The sequence below is a fragment of the Danio rerio genome, chromosome 20 (assembly GCF_049306965.1).
Source record: "Danio rerio strain Tuebingen ecotype United States chromosome 20, GRCz12tu, whole genome shotgun sequence".
NCBI lineage: Eukaryota > Metazoa > Chordata > Actinopteri > Cypriniformes > Danionidae > Danio > Danio rerio.
This window is the reverse complement of record NC_133195.1, coordinates 39,826,115-39,850,855: the sequence shown is the minus strand read 5'-3', so window position 1 is coordinate 39,850,855 and position 24,741 is coordinate 39,826,115. Positions and strand designations below refer to the sequence as shown.

The 24,741-nt window shown below is 34.4% G+C and overlaps 1 protein-coding gene across 23 annotated transcripts in view; it reads left to right on the top strand.

Moving 5' to 3' along the window:
- Positions 1-24,741, top strand: part of enah (ENAH actin regulator) — a 206,182-nt gene that overhangs the window by 46,857 nt on the left and 134,584 nt on the right. For 6 of the 23 annotated variants that reach the window (XM_073932426.1, XM_073932423.1, XM_073932421.1 and 3 more), the window contains exon 1: positions 7,644-7,777. In XM_073932426.1, the coding sequence (XP_073788527.1) occupies positions 7,764-7,777 (14 nt within the window). In that variant the 5' untranslated portion in view covers positions 7,644-7,763. 23 annotated transcript variants of the gene reach the window in all.

Below are 24,741 nucleotides of genomic sequence, written 5' to 3'. Positions count from 1 at the left end.
TTTAGTTTCATTTTTAAATGTGTGAGTCACACAAAATCTGCTGAAACTCACGTCTAGTCCGAGCTCATCTCCTGGAGAATTGCCAATATATAGGAATGACTGATTAGCTCTTGTACTAGAAGGCAGGGCTTCATTTGCCATGTTGACTGACTTTTCTCTATTCAAAGCTATACGAGTGACATTTCTTGTGTATTCTAAAGTCTTTGCTAGAACAATAAATTTTATTTAATAAAAAAAATTCTTATATTTTTTTCCCCTTATTTTTTTTGTTTTTAAGTCAGTGTGTTCTGGCTCATCCACAATTAAAAATGAAGCTTCCAAAAGTCAGTTTCTGAGACAATTCATTTTTACATTCTTTTACTTAAAAGGATATCAAAGGTTTTTTTTTTCAACATTTTTTCAAAAGGTGTTGTCACCAATTGGTAAAACATCTGTTTCCCACTAACCTTTGAGCAATGCCTTGGGCTCACTTAAACATCTCTTGTTGGCCACATGCTCAACAGAAAGGTCTGTGATTGGCCAATCAGTATTGTTTAAGTACGCGTTCAACAGTGCTCTAATGTTAGTAAGAAATGGACATTTTTTAAATGTCAGTACCGATTAGGGCTGGGCGATTTGGCCTAAAATCAAAATTTTTATTAATTAAGTCTGTGACAAACCACCCCCCTCATTTCGCGAACCGGTCTCTTCCATTTTCACTTTCGGGTTGAAGGCAGCGTGATCATTGTTTGCCTAGAGCGCCAGTTCAGGTTGCTTCGGCCATGTTAATGAATGATTATTTTATTTATTTATTTGTATTTTTTGCCTTCACTGTTCACTGACAGATAAATGTGCACAGTAAATATGCTCACATATATCAGGTGAGAGATTTTTAAATGAAGGGTGCATTACCTGATTTTAATATAATTGAAGAAACAACTACTATTTATACATTTTTTATTGAACATCAAAGTTGAACAGCTATAATTAAAGCACACATTGCCTGAAATGAACAATCACTTTTTCTTATTAAAAGTAAAAGTAATTAACTTAAAATAAAATAACTCTTATATATTCTGTAAGTAATATTTTAAACAGTGCATTTTTTAAATCTTTTATAAACATATTTAATGTAAAAATAATTTTATTGTAATGGAAAATATACCGTCTTGAGGCATCTCTGTCGCAGCTTCCAATTATCGTCAATGTAATGCAAACATGTGACGTGTAACTGCATTTTTTTTAGAGGTACATTTCAGGTATGTGACCGTGCGAAGCCTGCAACAGACCATATCCATGCGTGTGATGCAGAAGTAAAAATCATCCTTAACAGAGCAAGGTCACGTGACTCCACGCGCAGTAAAGGAAGTAATTGAAAAAATTGAAAATCAGTTCTTAATATCGATTTTGATTCATTTTCAATTAATTGCCCAGCCCTAGTACTGATAGGTAACTAAATTCCAGTATTGTAACAACATTCAAAAAACATTTTATGGCGTGAAAAGATGCCATTAAATAATCTTTTATTTTTAAAAGTTAACCATTTCTTTACATTTCAAACTTTGTTACCTTGTCATATTTCCAGTATATTTATTTACTCAAGTCATATTGTTAAAAATCATTTTGTAATGTAATGTGATGTGTATTTATATAGTGCATTTTATAGTGTTTGACCATACACCCAAAACGCTTCACAATAATGAAGGAGGGGGGGTCTAGCCAATGTGCAGCATCCACTTGCATGATACGATGGCAGCCACAGGACAACTGCCCCAGTCCTTCACCACTCACCAGCTTTATATTGGAGAGACTGTGATAGAGCCAATTCGGTGGATGGGAATGATTGAGAGGCATGATGGGTACAAGCCGATAGGGGGAAATTGGCCAGGGCACCAGGGTTACACCCCTACTGTTTATGGGAAGTGCCACTGGATTTTTAATGACCACAGAGAGTCAGGACCTCAGTTTAACACCTCATTCGAAAGATGAGATAAATGTTTGGGATAAAAGCTTTGTTTAACTAGTGTTTGCTAACTAGTGATCACTCATTTAGACCATAAAATTCAAAAAGGTTGTGATGTTTTCTGTCTCTTTTTCAGATATGGAGCATTTAGACTAGAAAGTTTGTTGGGATATGTGATCACCATCTTTTAGATAGCAACGTGTATTCATGAGTATCTTTTTGTGTCAGTTGTTTCCTTAAGGAGATGTAGTTCTGGATAGGTGTTTAGTACAGTGCCAAGAAATCGACTGCACACAATCAATGCAGTGTATCAGTTTTGTGGTCCAGAGCAATCAATATGCTAATGTGAAAGTGGTCGGTGGATTTGTTTCATGAGTTATCTGAATAAAATGGTCCTTTTAAGGTCAACAAATAAATTTTGGGTCATGGTCAGATTGGTATTTGCAGTATTCTTAAGCTCATAACGATATATTGTGATGTTTGATGATCTTTTAAGGTCAACAAATAGATTTTGGGTTATGGTCAGAATGGTATTTTCAATATTTTTAAGCTTATAATTATATAATGTGATGTTTGTGTTAAAATAGAATTGAGTTGAGTCATTTACAGGTCAGTTACAGGTGTGTGTGTGTGTGTGTGTGTATCAGTTATTTTGCAACACGTTTTAATATGGCACATTGAATTCAAATTTAAGTAGAACTTTATGATGAAGCTTTTGTTGCAATGCCAAATTCATCAAGAAAAAGAAAGAAAGTACTAGTAAAATTATGCAACTTTTACACTGGTTATGAAGTAACCTATTTAGTTTTTGTATATGATTCTCAAAATGTTCACTTGTTTAATATATTTTTCCCTGCTTGTGTTTCTTGCTTTATTAGATACATTCAAAATATAATGTTGCTGTGATGTAAAGTTATTTGTACCATGGTATGAGATTTCATCATCCTGTTTACCCGTATAATTGACCCAGATGTTAGGCCTCATCTTTGTCCCTGACTTTTTTTTCTCTCTCCCCTGTCCGAACATTTTCAACATGATATTAAAAGATTTAGGGATTATGGTCTCAGCGTCACTGAAGCGCTAGATCCAGCTTTTACCAGCTGAAATCTGCTGGTAAACGGAGTGACAGCATCAAGAGTGACCTGGGCTTGTTTCTTTGACCAGGTCAAGAACTAATGCCAGACAAGTTTTTAGTAGATTTTTTTTCTCCCTTTTGTTTTGAAGGATGTTTCATGTATATTGATAATTTTGCTTGATTTCAACCTGGGTTTAATGTGTTTGGATTTTTACAAATGTATTTAATGGTCATTTTGATTATTGTTTTAATAGGATAAGTTAATTTAAAAATAAATCTGAATGTGTTTGTTGTTTAAAGTGAAAGTTAAAACTAAAAATTTAAATTGCAACATTATTTAATCCACAGTAATCAACATTTCAAGTAGTTCAAAATAGGGATGCTCATTTCGGTTATTTTTGCCTACCGACAACTTCCGCTTGTTAATCGAATATTAATGATTAACTGGTCAGATTAATATGAAATTATTATTTAATTAAAATAAAATTGACATGTCTATTTTGTCTGACACATAAAATATTGCATTTTAATATACTGATTTATTTTAACATGTGAACTACATCATACAGAACATCAGAACAAAAGCACATCTTCAAGCACTGAATAAACTAAAATAAAAGAATAAAACAAATAGTCCTGCCCTATTTTTTTTCACCTAAATGACAAGTTTAGATTACAAAATGAAAACACTGACTGAATCCTTTTTACAAAATGGCATATGCTGCTTGTCCTATCAATTTTTTTTTCTTCCATCAAAAAAAATAAAAATAACAGGCTATCTCAAATTGATCTCTCTCAATGGAAACTCAGCCTTCGCTTTCATTTGATTGAAGAACGAAAAAGACATGACTGACGTAACACACCTTTTCTGCTCAGAGTTGACTTTTTTCAGCTGTGAGCACACAGCGCACAATGCCAAAAACGCGAAGTGCAAGGACGCCCCAAAATGCTCGCGGCCAATAGTAAACCATTCAAAACATGCCCCTCTCAACGCAAAAAGCTTGTTTGCTGTGATCCGCCTCTTATGCAACCAAACTTTAAAAAATACATTTAATGATATTTTTTAATCATTTACCTGATACCATTAATCGGTTAAAAACTCACCCTTTCGGTTAACAGTTAATCGGTTATTATGAGCATCACTAGTTCAAAACCTTTTATCAAAGTTATCTTTAAACTACCGAACAACCTCCCCATTATTGTTTTCAGACCATTTTGAAAATCATTTTTAATTTACTTTTAATTTATTTAAATGAATGAATTAAACAAATGAAATCAGAATGTCATGATTTTAATAATAGTAATTTTTTTATTTAGAGTGCAGTTTCTTTAACAGCTCATTTATATTTAAAATAAATAAACATTTTAATTAATATTTAAGTGGTCTTTTTAATCGCCTAATTCCATGCAACAGTATCTCTTTATTTTAAGCATTGCTTTATGAAGCAGAAAGGAAAGTGCATGTGAAAGTGATGTCCAGCGGCTACTTGGTTTGTATAGAGATTAGAATGCTGATGGCCAGAGGCTGCTGTAGTATTTCCAGAGAAACTGGGTGTACAGCTGGATAGTCAGCACTTTGTCAACAACTAGACACAAGTTTGGCAGATGCTACAAGAATGGCACGGCCTGATGAGTATGTTTCATCAGAATTGCCCAGTGTTTGTTTTCTTTCGCGGATTGAACTGTTACAGTACTCTGATAGATAGATATATCTACTCTATAAACCTCAAGTTGTCTTGTCATCTGTGATTGGCTGATTGTCAACATTTCCTAACCCAAAGAAGAAAACTGCATTTCTCACATGGCTTAACCTTCACATTGCTGTAGCAACAGCGCCTCACTAACAAATAAAGAACCACAGAGTTTTTTTTTTTTGAGAATTCAGATCAAACCCAGCCAGAGATGCATGCTTGAGTTTATTGTATTGCTCTTCAGTTCCTCAATAACAGCATGAAGGCTCTCGCTGCGGCTGCTACTATGGGATTTCTCCCAAGCTTGACTTGCTGTGTGAAACACCACCAAAAGCTCTCAACTGTTCCAAACTGGAGGTGGAGATCTGACTTTGGCTGTCCAGCTGAATGTTTCGACCAAATACCAGATAGTCTGAGAACAGCAAAAGTTTTGTTCCCTTTCCTTTCCAATCCCCTCCAAGTGTATCAGTCCCATCTCTTGAGATGGACAGAAGGGGCCAAGTCACCATAGAGACCAGTTCAACAAATGGCCAGGATTCAAAGGTTAGTTTGGAGAGAGATACAGGGTTGTCTGTATTTTAAAGGGATCTGTTTAATAATGGCTCTCTGTTGGGATGCCGGCTCATTCAGACTTGCAGTTTGGTTTCGGTGGCCTGTGCGTTCTCTTTCGAGGATTGGATTTCACCGCAGAGCTTCTCTCCATGGTAACTTTAGAAAAGCCTCCCTGGACTGAAGGACTAACCCCTTGTCTGCCAGTTACATCACAGACTTGTACTGAAGTTGTTTACTTGTGTTGAAATTGACCTCAAGAGTTGAGTTTAAAGCGTTTAGCCTTTTGTTCCTTGCCACTCGGTACGTTTGAAAGCACAGGTGAGTACTGTGCACTGCTATAAATTGAATTGAGAAGGACTTGTAACTTCCAACTCTGTTCTTAAATTTGAATGAGGGTAATGGTTAGTGTGTTGGACAATTGCAATTGGAATTTGAATGAGTATCATTAAACTGAACTGTTATCATAAAAATCACAACAAATCATTGAAACAAATGTATTTATTGACTAGAGAGAACAGAGATCGTAAAGACTACATGTAAATGTGGCCTTGAGAAAGCCTTTATTTAACGATTTAAAACTGGTGGATGGGTAAGTGAACAGAACTATGTATAGATGGACAAAGTTGAACAGATGGAATGGTAAATGAAGGAAATTATGGATGGACGGATGGACAGAACTATGAATGGATGAATTAAATGATGAACAGAACTATAGATGGATGGATGGATGGATGATCAGTACTATAACTGTATGGATGGATTACATGATGAACCGAACTATAAAAGGATGGATGGATGGATAGTTTGTATTATGATTAGATGAATGGATTAAATGATGAGCAGAACTGTAAATGGATGGATTAAATAATGAACAGAACTGGACAAAAAAGGACAAATTTTTACAGAAGGATGGATAGATTGTTAGATGAATGAAATGATTGGTGGATTGGCTGATTGATTGATGGATGGATAAAATGATAAATGAAAGAAATGATGGATCGACAGAAGGATGGATGGAGTGAAAGATAATTGGATGGATAAATGATAATTGGATTGATTTTATATGAATAATTGATTGATAGATGGATGGATAAGTGGGTTAGTGGGTGAACGGAACAATGTATGGATGGATGGATAAAGTTTATTGGATGAACAGGATAGAATGATAAATGGATGAAATTATGGATAGACGGATGAACAGAACTATGAATGGATGGATGGATTAAATGATGAACAGAACTATGACTGGATGGATGATTTGTACTATGATTGGATGGATGGATGGATTAAATGATGAGCAAAACTATAAATGGTTGGATGGAGGGAATATTGGTTGGATGGGCAGAGTGATGGATGAATGGACAACGTTTTACGGAAAGAAGGATAGTTGGATGGATGGAGTGAAGGATACAGAACTATGAATAAATGGATGGATTAAGTGATGAACAGAACTATGTATGGAGGGATGATCAGAACTATGATTGGATGGATTAATGAAATGATAAGCAAAGCTATAAATGGTTGGATGGATGGGACGATGGTTGGATGGGCAGAGTAATGGATGGATGGAAAAGTTTTACGGTAGGGTAGATGGATGGTTAGATGAATGGAATGATGGATGGATTGGCTGAATGATGGAAGAATAGACAGTTTGATGGATGATGGATAGAATGATAATTGAAAGATTTAATGAACTGACAGAACAATAGATGGACAGAAGAATGGATAGAGAGAACTTTGGATGGGTTGATATTAGATGAATAATTGATGGATAAATATTAGTTGTATAGAAGAACAGACAGATGTACACATGGATAGAAACAATAGATGGATGGCTGGATACACGGATTGATGAAACATTGGTCTGCTTTAAAACCTTTAGTTATAATTTTGTCTCAAAAGTTGTGAGTTGTGAAATTGGCGAGGCATTTTGTAAAAAATTTTGGTATTCTTCTGACATCAGGAGCTGAAATATGGACTATAAAACATGAAGATCTTACACTTGGCCAACTAAATACTCCGTAATAGCACTTACGTTTTTCAAGCCTGTGGTTTGCAGCCCTATCAAAACCATCACAGAAGCATAGCTTTTTAACTACCGCTCATCATTCATTCCGTGTTAGACATCGAATATCATCCCATCTGGGTTTGATTTAATGGACAGTAAATGAACTGTCACTGCTCCACTGCCCCAGTTGGGAAATGAATGAGACATGGAACGAATAAGAAAAAAAGAAATCAGTGAGCCCATGACACCCTTCAGTCAGCAGGTTTATTTTGGGGAGAGGGGACATTCTTGAGGGGACTGCCCAGCCGGCCAGATTTAGCCCTAAGGGGAGGGGTCCTAACAGTGAACCTTGTCCCAGCCTGGTCTCAAAATCCCATAGACCCGTCTGGCGGCTGACAGCTTCCAGGACACCTCGGGCTCTGAGGAATCTGGACACTTTGGAGACGAACAGGAGTAGACAGGCTCCTTGCGGGTGGAGGTTTGGAACACGCAGCAATGACACGTGATGTGTAAGTCTCAAAGAAAGTGACCTGAAAGATCCGGACATGTAGAGGGTATTTCTGTAGCATGAACATATGGAAAACTAATCATGCTTGATGTCTTTCCTGATAACTCATCTTGGTGTTCTCTGAACTCTTGGCGAAAATAGAGACCATAAACTGGACTCATTTGGCTTGTGCTGATTAAGTTAAAGTTGCTTGCATTTATTGGAGAATTAATATTAAACTCCACCACTTTATTTTAGGATGAATGGTGATTAATGCATTTATTTTGAGATCAGAGTTGAAAAAGGTGCCGCGGTTACAGTAGCATCATAAGTGACTAACTAAGAAAAACAAAGTATAACATTTAATATTCTAATTCAGTTCTATTCTATTCAGTTATAAGATTATGAAGATTGATATACGATTATGAAAATCACTTTTAGGGCTGGGCAAATAACTATATTATATTGGATCATAATCAAATTTATTCCAATAACAATAATAATTCCAGGACTTTTTTTTTTTTTTTCATTGTTGGGATACTCTTTTAAATCTAGAAGCATTAACAACTTGTATCCAAATATATGTCATTATCATTCAATTTGTTAAATAATTATCGAGATTGCATTTTTGGCATATCGCCCAGCCCTAAAATGCTTTAAAACGTTGCTTTAAAACGTTGCTTTAAAATAATGATAACACTTACAATAAGGTTTCATTAATGTATTTACTAACATGTACTAATAATGAACAGTACTTGTACAGGATTTATTAATCATAGTTCAGCATTTACTAATGTATTGCTAGCATGCAAATTCATGCTTGTAACATTAGTTAATGCATTGAGTTAACGAACTAAAAATGAGCAACTGTATTTTCATTAACTAACATACATACTTTAATTAATGTAAAATACATGTTAGTAAATGAATAAGCTAACATTTAACTAATACAACCTTATTGTAAATAGGTATGCAACGATTTACCGATTTCACTATTAATCGCGATTTAATTCGTCATGGTTAATAAATCGTAAATGCTTTTCAAAACCATTTTTCTCTACGAAACGAAACTGCTTCAACTAAACAAAGTTGCCAACTGTGTATTAGTTCCGAGTTCATACACCAAGGCTAATACACATGCGCACTGGATTAACTATGGCTTAGACACCTAGCAGTAGTGGGCCGTTAACATATCACATCTTTTCCGAGCGAATTCCTTCAAGGCACACCCTGTTGAAAACATCTCACGCTGTAGCAGCTTTCAGTGAAATGTAAACAAAAGATGTGATAGACTAATTATTGGGTTTTTATATAGAGTAGGGTTACCATGTTTTTATATTATTTATTTATATGAACGCCAAATGTAAAATGTCAGAGATCAGTGTATGCTGATAATAAAATTTCTCTACGGGGACAAAAAAATAAATAAAAAATTAACTAATAAACTATTACAAATAATTATTTACAAATAAATACTTTGCTAATATATATTTTAGATTTACATTTATTTACTATTTTTATTTATTTTTATTTTATTTATTTATTATTTGTGATATTACTTATATATATATATATATATATATATATATATATATATATATATATATATATATATATATATATATATATATATATATATATATATATAAAATTTATTTTTATTTCTTTATTTATATAATTAATAACTAAATAAGGTGGATGATGGAGTGATGGCGCTGTTGTTTGTGGCTTGCCATTGATCTCATTGTTTACTTTTAAGTCTGTATATTATACTTGGGTTTTGTTTCCTACGTTACGCAGTGCAGCATGTCTCTACTGGTTTATGACAAATCAACTTTACTAAGTTTTCGACCTAGTGCAAATGAGCTGTGGTCCTCAAAAAAAAAAATGGCTTGCATCATTCACCTCATCTTTCGATGCTGACACCTAACCACCTTTGCAACTGGCCATGTACCCTGCCAGGGAGGAAGCGCAGGAGGAAACGCGGCAAAAGAGGTTGCTTTGCCATTAAGTTGAAACAGCATCTGGTTCGGCTGTGCGTGACGCAACAATTTCGAGCCCTCGCTTGGAAGATTGTGGTTGGCAATTTCTTTATTTGCTGGCTGCAGTTTGCAGGTAGAATGTTGCACTGACTCCAGCAGCAGACTTCATTGTGGAGGAGTGTGTTTGAACCATCTTCGCACGCTTCCTTGGGCACGGCAGTCTGATGTGTCCGCTTCTTATCATTCGTCTCGTTCCAGGATGGTACTGATAAACGTCAGATCAGTGGTAAATAAGACCTTTATTATTAACGACCTATTTATGTCGTGCGAGTTGGATATTTTTATTTATTTATCATGGAGTCTTGGCTTACCATTGAGAATTAAAGCTTTGCCATAAATTTAGGACACTTGACTATCAGTGTTTTAATTTGCAGTTGTTTACTTTGGAGTTGAACTTTACACTCTTGGTTTTTACTTATTTTTAAGTCCAAAAAGAGAAATTGACTATTGTTTGTTTTTATTATTATTTTGTGCTTCATTGTTTGGTTATTAGTAATTATTCTAAACTAGTAGTGTTTTGAAATGAACTAATGCATAATAATCGTGATAGCTGTGAAATCGCCATTAATCCTCCGACTATAATCGTGCAACCAAAATCTATAATTATTGCATCCCTAATTGATTAAAAAATGTTACCAAAACACCTATACTTTAAAAATTAAAGGCATTGTTGCAACAACACCCCCCCCCCTCCTTTCTAGGAAATGACACACCTTTCCCACTAGTTTTCTCACTAGGTATTGTTAGTAATGTGTTTGTCCTCACAGCTGTAGTGAATGGTTGGATTCTCGTAGTCATTGTGATGTGGTTTCTCTCCACACAGCCAGCTGGATTTAGATGTTATTGCTGAACTGTACACTTCTGTGTTCAACAATAAATTAGCAACTCTCCAGCATGTGCATGTATCTTTAACAGATGGGGAGTGATATTCATTTTTTTTCCTCTTTTCTTCTATGTAAATTAGCTCAGCAGTATTGTCAAGGGCTGGTTTTATTTGGTCCATATTGTACAGAACAGTTTGTGGAGAATCACAATACTCTGCGTCTGTGTGTGTGTGTCTTGCAGCATTTCTTTTCTGCAGTACTAAGACACAATTTTCTGCACAGCTGCTTTGATGCCGTGTGGATTTTCGAAAGCACTTTACAAATGCAACTGATGTTTTCAGTTTGGTGTTTGACAGTAACTTCTGTCAAACTGGTTTCTGTAAGACAAGTTTCACAGGTTCTACATTTACAAGTGTTTACAATTCCCCTGTTGCTTTTGTTTGGCGTGTCTGCTACAGGTGCACTTCAAATAAAGTTTATCCCTCTCCAGCCACAGTTTTTTGATTGGTGAATTTGTAATTGTAAAAAGTAAATACGCATGATTTTTGTAGATAATTATAAAGACAAGTTTACTTGTAATTTAGAGAGAGAAGACAATTTTTCATCAGTTTTATTGTACATTTTTTTTCTACCATAGTTTAAGATAATGATCCATCAATAATAATTGATTCCATCAAGATAGTTTCTCATGTCAGCCCAGTCATTGATTGGCGACGTCACCGACTGGAGCGAGAGGTGGCAGTAACTCACCAAAAGGTTTGTTGTTGACCACTTTAAAACCTGAAAAAGAAGAAATAGTAATTCTTGCCATCATATGGATTTACTTTCAGCGGCAGACTCCGGCTTCACAGCTCTGTGAGTGTCGGTGCTGTCACTTATTGATCCGGGATCAGTAAATGTAGCTTGTGTGGACGCTACTGTGCTACTTGACTAAAATAATAACTACCGAGAAATGTAGTTAAGCTAGTAGCGTCACTACTTGTAGCAACGCTACTGCCCAACACTGCAATAAACAATATACAGTTAAAGTCAAAATTGTTAGCCCTTTTCTTTTTCAAATACGTTTAACAGAGCAGACAGAGGAACAACAGAGGAATGTTTTTCACAGTATTTCTAATAATATTTTTTCTTCTGACGAAAGTCTTATTTGTTTTTTTTTCGGGCTAGAATAAAAGCAGTTGTTAATAAATAATAATTTTAAGGTCAATATTATTAGCCCCCTTAAGCAAATTTTTTTTTCGATCGCCTTAACAACAAACCATCATTAATCCACTTGTTAAGTTGTGACGTATGGAATGCTGTTTCCAATTCCAAGCTGCTACTCATTTGATTTAAGAAAATATTTATGAGCACTTTTAGTCATATCACACATTAAAGTAAATTTGATATAAAATCATGGTGTACACGACAGTCTCTGGACATGCTGCATCACTCAATTAAGCACAATGGGAGGTCTTTTAGCTTCGGGGCTCCTCGATTATAGAAATCGCTTCCCCGATATCCATGGAGCAGTTTCTTCACACTTTCAAATCTCGTCTCAAGACCCATGTTTTTGAGCAGGCTTTCTTTTGACAATTTTTTTTATCATGTTATTTTACACTCCCGATGTGTTTATACCTGCAACTCCTTACATGCATTTAAAATCTTGTTTGGCAATGTTTTATTCATTGTTTTAATTTGTTCTGTTATGGCTGTTGATGCTTGTTGTAAGGTGACCTTGGGTGTCCAGAAAGGCGCCATTTACAAATAAAATTAATTATTATTATTATTAGATACCAAGATTTGAACAATTCTAAAAAAATTATTCATTTTCTGGCCATCTGATTTTAGGCATGGATACAAACTGCGATCTTGATTTTCAAAAGTATTACAACGCTTTGTAAATGTTTATTATTACCATTTGCTGAGTCTTCCCAAGTAGTTTGATGTAGCGCTTGGACCCGGAAGCCACTTTGCGTGACGTCACACTTAACAAGCGGATTACCTAATAATTTGCCTAATTACCCTAACCTGCCTAATTAACAGAGTTGAACCTTTTAAATGCACTTTAAGCTAAATACTATTGTCTTGAAAAACATCTAGTAAAATACTATGTACTGTCATCGTGGCAAAGATCAAATAAATCAGTTATTTGAAATGTGTTATTTAAACTATTATGTTTAGAAATGTGTGGAAAAAAATTCTCTGTTAAACAGAAATTGGGGAAAAAAATAAACGGGGGCTAATAATTCAGAAGAGCTACAAATTTCTGAACTGTATGTTAAAATACACAATAGGTATTATCACAGTGTACTTTTTTAAATTTATGTTCTTAAATATGGAAATAATGCATGCTATTTCAGGAGATTCTTTCAGAGCGTTGTTATGTTATATAATAGTATTCAGCTGCGTTTATTTATATATATATATGCTAGTCAGCCTCTAAATATAAAATGTGTTATTTTTTTGTACTCCGTCATGACGCAGCAGGCATCTGGCATGTGCAGTCATTCTGGTTTGCTAAGCTGATTGAAGAGAATGCTGAATAAGTCACCTGAAGCCGCTGCATGTGTTTGCTTGGGATATTGATGCTGTGTGTTTGTGTGGGTCTCTGTGCGTCTGTGCTGCAGTACATCATTAGCATTGCATTGCCTCGCCTTGCTAGGTCTAATCCAGTCTCGATCTCCCCTTCGGCGTATAGCTGGCGTCCTGCTGCATTCATCTGAAGTGCTACCTCTCGGCTCATGACCTGTCGTATTATTAGTCTTATCGTTACTACTGTATTTTAAAATGCAGATGCACAAGGTAAAATCTGTGTGTTTAGAGGAAGAGCAAGTGAATTTTTTTTCCCATTGCCGCATTACTTCCCTCCATTTGTTATTCTGAGGATGATCTGGGGATTTTTCTGTCTGTCTGCTTCTGAGAGCGCGGAGAACACAAGAGCCCCGTGGCCTTCTGCTGTGCTTTTTGCTCATTTGAAGGGCACAGTCTTCATTTCTCCACTTTTTTTTTTTTTTGTGTGTGTGAAAAATTGCATGTTTGGAATCAAGAACTGGGTTATTATTCAGAAGCAGTTTTACAGACATTTGACATTAAATCCAGATCTTTATTGAGATCATGCACACAAAGGGCTGTATTTTAATGATCCAAGCACATGGTCTAAAGCGCACTGCTCAGATTCACTTGTGAATCTGTGTGTGAATGGTCTGCGCACCAGTCCCATGGTCTAAAAGGTTGTCCTTATTCTCTTAGGGTTGAGTTAGGGTGTTGGGTGTGTTTTAGGCATAATGTGCATGAAACCAATCACTGTCTCATGTGCTCTTCGATAAAAGTCAAATATGTCTGCGCTATGCCAGATTCGGTATTTACATAGAAGATTTTGTAAATGAAAAATGGAATGCTTCATTAGCAAATAATGAATCTGTTTGTGGGCCAGGTTACACTGTGTGAGCTGAATGTCTAAAGGAACTAGGTGGATTCCACCAAAGCTCCCTGAGGTTAAGATGATGTGGTAGGATGTAGCATTTTTTAATGTACTGTATGTAAACATGTAAACAAGAATCATCTTTTACATCCTTTATTCATGTCATATTCATAGATGTTTGTGTGCTGCTGCGCGTACCTGTTTGTGTAATAAGCAATATGCACCAGTTAGGTGCATATCACGTGCTTTTTAAATAACAAACATTTTTAATAAAACTGCACCAGAGCACCTGCCATTGGAGCATGTAAATGTAAATAATGTGACACGGTGTGAAAATGATTCCTATCCCGGCTGGGATACTATTGCGCTGGGTAATTTTTAGATAAGAAATGAATGTGTATACGGTAAATATATGGAAAATTTCCGGAAAGACCTTACCGGTAAATTTAAAAAAGCGATGTTCACAAAGGCGAGGACGTTACGAAATTTTTCCGGAAAAGAGCATTCACACATCCATTCCAAAATACCGGTAATTCTGACATCATTAACCAGAAATTACCTCTAAACGGCTGCGCTTGTATTTGTAAACATTTGACTACATCGCAAACTCTGTGGATGGATCAGTATTGTGAACAACTTCGATGGAAACATATAGAGAAACACTTTCTCATGTCGAGATGTACATGATATGTGTGTGTGCTGACGCTCATAGGCTGTTTATGGGCACACGCAAAGCTTGAAGGTAAACAAACAACGGCTTATCATAAACATCTTATCCATAATTAATTACACAGTTGGCATTAAGATGAACATATAAACGTTATCTGACTAATTTCTAGCAGCTAAATGTGTCTGGAAAAATATTCAAAGGCTTTTATTCTCATAAACCGGGCGGACGTGAATGCGTCTGACTGTTCTGATTGGCTAAAGCAGTGACTTACGTCAGCACGTTCTAGACGTGCAATCTTCCTTTTGCGTTCACACAGCGCAGCATTCCGGCAAATTACCGGTAATGTTACAACTTCTCTTTCGGGAAATGGCCAGAACGAATTTACCGGTATTTCCATAAAGAGCCTGTTCACACATACACACCTTTTCGGAAAATTGTCGGTAATTTTCTGGAAAGGTGTGTATGTGTGAAAGGGGCTATTGTCTAATGCAGGGGTTCCCAAATTTTTCAGCCCGCGACCCCCAAAATAACAATGCCAGTGACTCGCGACCCCCAATATCCTCTGAGGTGGTTATAAATACAGAAACCTTGCATGCAATGACGCAGACACACCAATTACATTTGTGTCAGTGCTTAAAATGTGCCAGAAAGTATAACCTGATGTTATAAAATCAAAATGCATCTGACGCTATTGCTGCCTTTAATATAATGTAATTACCCCAGGGGTCGCAATCCAATAGAACTAGTAACTATAAGCTACTATAGTAACTATATAGTATATAGTAACCATAAACTACTATTTTTATTTTCAGTATAGTTATGGATAAAATATGTTAATTCTTATGGTTTAATAAAAATAAATAGATTTTTGGAAATCACCAGGCGACCCCCCTTCATTGTCCCGCGACCCCTCGGGGGGTCCCGACCCCCACTTTGAGAACCACTGGTCTAATGTTCTGGTCAGTTGTGATTGTTTAGTTCGATTGTGTGTGACATATACAACCTCTGGCATCTCATCTACTTTGTTCTGAAGGAGAAGCTCAGAAATTCCTTTAGTAGCGATGCTTGCTTACAGTTAGAGAAAATGGGATCTTATTATTACAACTATTATTATTATTATTATTTTCCCCTCCTTTTTTCCTAAAAGCTACTGATAAATTGGTAGAATTTGTTTAAATGAGCTTTTTTCAAAGCTTAGGTCCACTTCCATTAGTGGCTAAATGGCACGCATTCACAACAAGCCATTTTAGAGCGTTTTCGTTTTCTACATCACTGCTGTCAAAGTTTATATTATGAAATTTACTTTAACGTCATATTACGAAATTCAAGTATTGTCAATGACCTTTTGGTCCTTTATTTATGCTTCTTTGCATATGGTGTTGTGTAATAATTATATTACCACTGTGACAAAAATATTCAAATATACAATAATTTTACATATGATGTAATGTTAAAGCCATTTTACAAGAACATTTACATTTCTACATCTCAACTGCTAAAGTTTATATTAGGAAATTGACTTTTTTAACATATTAAAAAATCCAAATAACCTTATAAATGTAACTTAACTTTTATAATTTTAATATTTAACTGTTTTGTCTCTTAGTGTTAATGCCTGTTTGCAATACTATGCTGTTGTATAATCACAATAAAAGTAAATAGTCTGAATTTACAATAATATCAGTTGTACAACAAAAATGATTAATCATCACATTCTTATATGCTATTCATAACTCAGCTTCACTACACATATGATGACACCACAGCCGTGTTTTATCATTTGTTTGGTGTGTGTCAGAGCCCTAAGTGTTGGGATGAAGAAATTCTGCTGTCAGCACTGTTCTGAGGTCTGTTTAGTCTGAGTCGTATCCTCACCACTTAAGATGATTCATGGTCTTTCAGTTACTTTATGTACTTTATAGAGTTCATTAGAATCTGAAGTTATAACTCGAGTCCAGTCTTGTGCAAAGCAGTATAGTGATGCTTGCTTTTTTTGTTGTTGAATTAATCCTTCTTGGGTATTGTAGCATGGACTTAAAATGTCTTTCATGTGACATTGAGATGGTTTGAATGTTTTTTTGATATCTTGCTTGGAGCCAGACCCTAGCAGTCAGTCTGTCTGTCTGTCTGTCAGTCAGGCACATGTAGAATATAGCAGCCTGCTGGGAGGTTGTTGCTAGGGGCAGGATAGGGCACTTAGTGTACAGTAAGTCCTAGTATTTAATTTCAGCTTTGGGCATAAAGAGCAAGTTCGGAATCACAATCAGTACATTAATGTATCTGGTAAAGACTATTTTAATAGTCTTTAATAGTCTAAATGATATTTAAATATTTTCTGCATTAATCCCTTGTGTTTTTATTTATTTATTTATCTATTTATTTAATTTAATTTAATTTAGTATTTGTATTTATTTACTCATTAGTTTGTATTTGTTTTATTTATTCTTTTGTTTTTTGTTTTATTTATTTATTATTTGTATCTTATTTATTTGTTAGTTTGTATGTGTTATTTATTCATTTGTTTAAATTTGTTTTATTCATTAGTTTGCTTGCTGTTTATTTATTCATTTGTTTGTTGTTTTTATTTATTATTTCTTTTTATTAGTTTGTTTGTATTTGTTTTTTAGTACTTGTATTTGTGTTTGTTTTTATTTGTTTTATTTATAAATTTGTTTGTAGTCTTTTTATTTGTTTGTTTATTGTTTTATTTATTTGTTTGTATTTATTTTAATTATTCATTTGTTTTTTTTAATTTATTTGTTTGTTGTTTTATTTATTTGATTGTACTTGTTTTTTTATTTATTTGTTTGCTTATTTATTTGTTTTTTGTTTTTGTTTGTTTGTATTTATTTATTTGTTTATATTTGTTTTCATATTATTATTTGTATTTATTTGTTAGTTTATGTAAGTTCCTTTTTGTTTGTTGTTTTTATTTATTTATTATTTATTTATTTGCTTGTATTTGTTTTGTTTTATTTTAGTATGTGTATTTATATATTTGTTAGTTTGTATTTCTTTTTTCATATATTTGTTTGTATCTGTTTATTTATTTATTATCTGTGTTTATTTGTTAGGTTGTGCTTGTTTTATTTATTCATTTGTTTGTTGTTTTTTGTTGATTTGTTTGTTATTATTGTTTATTTAGTATTTATTTTTTAGATTTTTTATTATTGATTCATTTATTGATTATAAAACCTTGCTTGGTGCACATTTTTCAGTGTAATTTTAATCACATCACACAATATTTAGCATTTTTTTTACTGAAATTATTGTTTTGGATCAAAACAAGCATGAGCAAGCTTTAGAAAACAAATAGTTTTTTTCAGTAAAGAATCTAACAATTTAATGATGTTTAGACAAACTAGCGTTGTGATATTTATTATAACATTAACAACAGTACAACAAATTTCATCAGATGACTTAAATTGTTTTAAAGTATTTTGAAGGAATTATTTAGGCCAAATGAAATTATTTCTTTAGGGTTAGTTCTGTAGAGAAAATAAAATTAATTAAAGCTAAAAATGTCAATCTTTGCTTTAAAATATTTAATGGCAATATATTCAGGAAACCAATTGAAATAAAACGTATTAGAGTATGATGTTGGAGAAAATACTATTTTTATCCTTTAATGGATTTAATAGATTTATGCAGAATTTTGTTTTTGTTTGTGATTATCTATCACAGGGGTGGCCAACCCTGTTCCTGGAGAGCCACCTTCCTGCAGATTTCAGTTGCAACCCATATCAAACACAGCTGAACCAATTAATTAGGACCTGAACACCACCTGGTAATTACAGGCAGGTGTGTTTGATATGGGTAGCAACTGAAATTTGCAGGAAGGTGGCTCTCCAGGAACAGGGTTGGCCACCCCTGATCTATAAGGTTTACAAGCAATTTCCATGTGAATGGTTTCTAAGTTAACCATAACACCAACTTAAAACATATTATACCATGAGTACATTATAATGTTGTTATTGTTAAAAATAAATGTATTGCACTGTATGTTATGTAAACAATATTGTATTTAAAATAAAATAATACAATAATACACTTAATTTCACTTTCATACAGTAACAAATCAAGCTTTTACTATAGTGGTTGCCAAAAAAACCCATTGCTGGTGTATTTCCATATATCTTACAAGCCTATTGCCAAATGTGATTTTGTTATGCAAAAATAAATAATTTGTTTTTACTGCTGTTTGTGTGGACTTTTTGCATTAAATAAAACCACACAAATAATAAAAAAAATCCGAACAAAAGGGGACAAGCCCAGACTGGTTCAATGGCTTTTTTTGCCACCTCCTGCAGAGGCATGAATCCTGAAATGGAGGTGCCAGGCCTCCCGTGGACATGTGGTTTATAAGCAGAGGTGTTGCATGCATCCACCCATGCACCATGTGTTCCTCTGCTGCCGGGCTCAAGGTTTCACACTCTCGGCCTGACCTGACTGCGCCTCCCACTCGTAGGAACCTGCCGCTTCCAGGTGGCTCCTGACTAGTCTGGGATGTTTTGTGCCAACAGTGTGTCTACGAGAAACTGGAGTGCTGAATATTTGCTGTTGAAGTGGTTCAAAGCGTGTTAATGCTCTCTGATCCAGAGGAGCTAATTCATTCCTGTGTAATTGCCTTGCTCTCTAAATGTAAAAATCTGTTGTGACTGTGCTTTTGTGTTCATTTGTTGGAGTGCAACAACACTCGATGGTCTGAAAATGGTGGTGCGTTTCACATCAGTGAAATGGTAAATGAAAGCGAAATATTTTCTGCTTTCAGGAAAATGTTTAAGCCAACCCAGCAGTTTTTATTTTTTTGTTTTTTTTGCCATGTTTTTGGTCCGTTTGCGTACTCTAGATTCCTGGATGCTTTCAAGAGTGTTTACTGTATATTCAGATGCCTTAAGTGTAGGAAATGTACATTAATGTGCATTAAATGAAACATACAGTATACTGTAAACTGTTTCACTTGGTCAAACTTACGAACTCAGTTTCACCAGCTACCTTGAAAATTTGAGTCTTAGAACTTAGATTCTTTGTTTCAACTTAAAATGTTTCACAACATATTTAACTAAAACTCATAATTTTAGGTTAAAACAATCTCTTGTTGAGTTGACTCACATTTTCAAGCTGAACTTGAGTTAACCAAAATCTTCTATTATATATTCTCATCAGTTTCCATAATAATAATAATAATAATAATAAGCAAAATTATTAGTTTTTTTGCTATAAAAATAAAAGAAAAAAAATTGATAAACAACATTTTTATTATTATTATTATTATTAATAATTTTATTTGATTATTTTATCAAATTTTATTTAGTAGTTTATTAAATAATTTTATTAGGTTAAATATTGTTGCTTAAATTACACACCACAATCAATATGCTAATAATAAATAGTGCATAGATTTCTATAATTAAATTACATTAATAATGCATTTCAAAATAACCTGATTTGCTTAAATAATAAAAACTATGGTAGTAATCATGATAATAATAATATTAAGCAAAATATTTACATATTTTTCTGTAATAATTAAAAAATGTATTTGATAAACAAGTCTTCTACTTCTTCTTCTATAAATTAAGTTTATTTGATCGTTTTAATCATTTTATTTTGTAGTTTATTAAATACTTTTATTAAGTTAAATATTGTTGCTTATTTTATTTTTAAATTAAACACCACAATCAACATGTTAATAGTAAATAGTACATAGATTTTTAGAATAAAATATATAATTAATTAATGCATTTCAAAATAACTAAATTTATTTTTGATATAAAATAAAAGAAAATAATTTAATAAACAGAATTGTTTTTATTATTATTATACGTTTTTATTGATTAATTTTATTTGAATATTTTAATCAATTTTAATTAGTAGTTTATCAAATACTTTTATTAGTTTATAATAATAATAATAATAATAATAATGAAATAATAAAAATTACAATAATTCATTGCTTATAAATAATAACTATTTTAATATTATTATTACTGTTATTATTATTATTATTATTATTATTATTATTATACATATGAATAATAATAAGTATTAATAATATATTATAAAATGACCACTTCCAGAAGGTCTGGTGTTTTGACAGCCCTATTGATCAAGTCATATGGATTGCTCTCGCTGTCAGCTCATCCCTGTCAGTGATTGTTGATTTGGGTGGGTCCTTGACCGGTGCTGCCCTCGTCAGCGCCTGAGTGATGAATTGCCGCGTTTACAGACTGGATGCTTGGAGCGTGACCGTGCATTATAATGGGGCTCCTGCGCAGTGAACACCACTCTTAAAAATGATAAGACCCTTACACTGCACCTGACCCGTCACTCACACCCATCTGTTCCTGTGAAGGCAAACAGCCAATCGCTAAACCGCATGATCCCACAGTGCATCTGTCACTCATTTCACCCATTTTGTTTTTTTCAGTTCAGGGATCATTTTTTAAAATGCGTAATCTGTTTAATTGATTTGGCTCTATTGCTGTCTTTAGCTCATTGGCACTCTTAAGTCTCATGTTGAGCTAGTGGGGTTTTAGAACAGGGTAGAGCAAAGCAATCTTGTGTGGATTGATTGCACCTTTTATGGCCTCTAGCAGTTGGAATAAAGCTGAACTCTGCAGTGTGCTGGTCAGATCTTTAACTGCTTTTTGAAGGTCCACTAGCTTAACAAACGAGGTTTCATTTCGAAGAGATCGATTTATCATCATGTATTTTTGATATCTCAGTATCATAGGTAGAGTTTTAGTGTCTTTCTTGTGGTTTAACTTAAAATTGATGGAACTATAGTACTAGGACTGCACAATATAACATAATATGTTTTTAAGGCCTGAGACTGTGCAAACATTTCAAGAGGGTTAATGGCATTCAGAGACAAGAAATTGTAGTATTTGTAACTTAAATTATTATTTTATTTTATTATTTATACAATGAAGACAATGTGGTGTTATTTTACATTTGATTAGTCAATTTCTGTAGCTGAATACTGCTTGACAAAACTATAAAGCAATATTTCTTGTTATTTGTTCATTATTTTTATGCACGATTCAGTCTCCTATTACATTCATTCTGAATTGAGTTATTCAAGACATCTTGTGAAACTATTCATATGGCAAAATTTAATCACAGAAAAAGAGATTTTTCCAATATGCACGATTCTGGCCAAAATGAGAATTGCGAATATATATATATATATATATATATATATATATATATATATATATATATATATATATATATATATATATATATATATATATATATATATATATATATAAAATCCTAAAAATTCCAGAAATCTTAGGCTAAAATCTGATCAGTCATGTGATTCCTGTCAAATCACACACAGAAGAGGTTAATCGCCTCATAATGACCACATAGGCGATTTATAATTGCAGCAAACTTTGTAAACATAACAAATGACCAAGATGTTTAAAATCTTTACACGCATTGACCCAGACACTGTTTGTATGCATGTCACCAATGAGAAGATGATGGATGTTTACCATATGATGACAAAATGGCCTTAAACACAAGACCTCAACATGACACCAGATTGAACCCCAACGTTGTCGGGATGTTGCAATTTGTTTGGTAATGAAAATCGAGTTGAAATCAGAACCCAACGTCAGGTTGACATCAGTGTCCAACCTAAAAACAACCAAATATCAACACCTGATGTTATAGCTTGACGTTGCGTTCCCAATATGACGTCTATCTGACGTTGGATTTTGGTTTCCATACCTGACCAATAAATGTCAGTATTTGATGTCAATATGATGTTGGTTTGAGATGTTGATTTAACATTGAATTTTAATCACTTTTTAACACAAGCTAAAGTCGACCAAAAAAACGTCATTTGACTTCGATATTGGATATTACAATAATGTTGTCCTTAGATGTTGGTTAGACATTGAATTTTGTTCACCTGACATCACAACCTTAATCTAACCTAATATTACCGTCTTATGGCGTTGTGTGCCTTCTGGGCAATAATTAAATGCACTACAGAATGTTACGTTTACACACATCCATAAATTACATGTAAATGCACCGCATTGCATGTAAACTCACATTACATCGTATTACATGTAAACTTTTCGCTGCATAATACTCACTACTCTCTACAATTGAGTACTTTTAAAAGGGCTACTGATACTTTTTCTCTACTTGCACTACATTTTTAGTCAAGTAATGGTACGTTTACTTTAATATGATTTTTCAGTACTCTTTCCACCACTGCTTTGCAGATAAAGAAAGTTTGTGACCTTAAAGGTCATATTAGGCCACAAGTCAGTCATCAAGTGTTTGCCGTTCTGCGTAACATGCTTTCGAAATAATGTTTACCTCATCCTGCTCTGATGACTGCATGCACATGCTGCTTCAAAACAAAGCTTAGCCAGTGAAGATAAATCACTATTGAAAGCGAGCAGCACAGAATTGAGAGTGGAGGGTGGGGGGTAGGAAAGACCAAAGAGAGAGAGAGTGGGAGAGAGAGAGAGAGAGAGAGAGAGAGAGAGAGGCAGGGCGGGAAAAAGCCTGCTCAGTTGAGCAGTATTAACACAGCGTAGCAATTTCATCTTCCCAAACGTGATCTCCTTTAACAACTGTGAGCGCTCAAATGCCTGTTGCCAGGTTACCGTCCAGCACTGTGAAAAGCGGGATTGTGTACGCGAGCGGCATGGAGGAGCGCTGCTGACTTGCACCCATCTCTAAATAATGAATCACCGATGCATTCAGAACAGGGGGAATGCGATGAATAGGCGAGTGTGATCGGGATCGAGTCCGCAGCGTCGGAGCCGGGGGGGGGAAGCCATGCAGCTTCAGTCTGCAGCACAATGCAAGGTGTCCGGCTTCATACTGAATGAAAGATGCGCCCTGTCTTCAAAAATGGAAGTCCACCGGTACGTACGCACACAGGCTTTACGGGTTGGTTTTCTGATACCAGCAACTGTTGCGTCCTTGATGTAGCTCATAGATGACAACGCTTTGTTTAGGTTCAGGTCTGCTTGGTTGTTGGCTGTCTGGGATTATGGCTTTAATAAAGCAGTGCTCTGTTGTAATTATGGAGGATGCGAGTTGCTTTAGGAAAATGTTTCCAGTAAGATTAAGGTTTCATTTGCTCTAATAGCTCCCCGCGGAATGGATGGTAGATGCACAAATTGGCCTGTAAAACCAATGGCAGGCTACCAACACTTATTCACTCATCAAACATTGATGGCTGGCATATCCCATTGCACGAATATTGCCATGCAGACCTAATCAAAGTTCTTTCTTTTTTTGTGTGATACTGCTAATGAGAGCTTAAACCTCATGGGAGGAAAGGTGTTTCCCCATGTAGCCTCAATGAATGGGGTGTTTTTGTGAACCATGCTGCCATGACTAACAAGTATCACTTATGACGCTCTTAAAGGGAACCTCCATGCATGCAAAAGCTTCGGTGTGAGGAGTCGCTGAGCTTTCTTTGGGTGTGAATGGCAGCACAGTGGAGGCAAAACAGGTCGCTGTCGACACTTACATGCTACTTTGTTAAAAAGTAAATAGCCTTGCTTTATGTAAACACAACCTGCTTTTCTGAGAATGCCCAGGTCATTCTGGAGGAAAGGTGTTGGTGGTTGCTGGAACCTTCTGGAATGAGAGGATTGTTTGAAATTTGTGTTTTGTAATCCTGTGCTGTAGGGTTGTTACAATAGCATTAATTCACGTTCTGATACTATACCAGCTGAATATTCGTGATATCTAGTAGTATTGTGATACTGTAATTCATAACTCAAATCTATGAAATAAAGAAAATAGTTAGAAATACTACATTTTTATATGTTATAATAGGCTTACTTGAACTGAATTCATAATTCCGTTATTGAAAAAAGTATTTGCACATCACTTCACCTAAACTATTTTGTAGATAACTTACCAACAAAAATATATTAAAATAAATATACAAATTATACAAAAAGAGTATTTTTACAATAAAATATACTAAATGAAGTGGTCAAAATTGTTTCAATGTTTGTAAAAATCCAAAGAAATTCAAAATTTCAAAGTCAT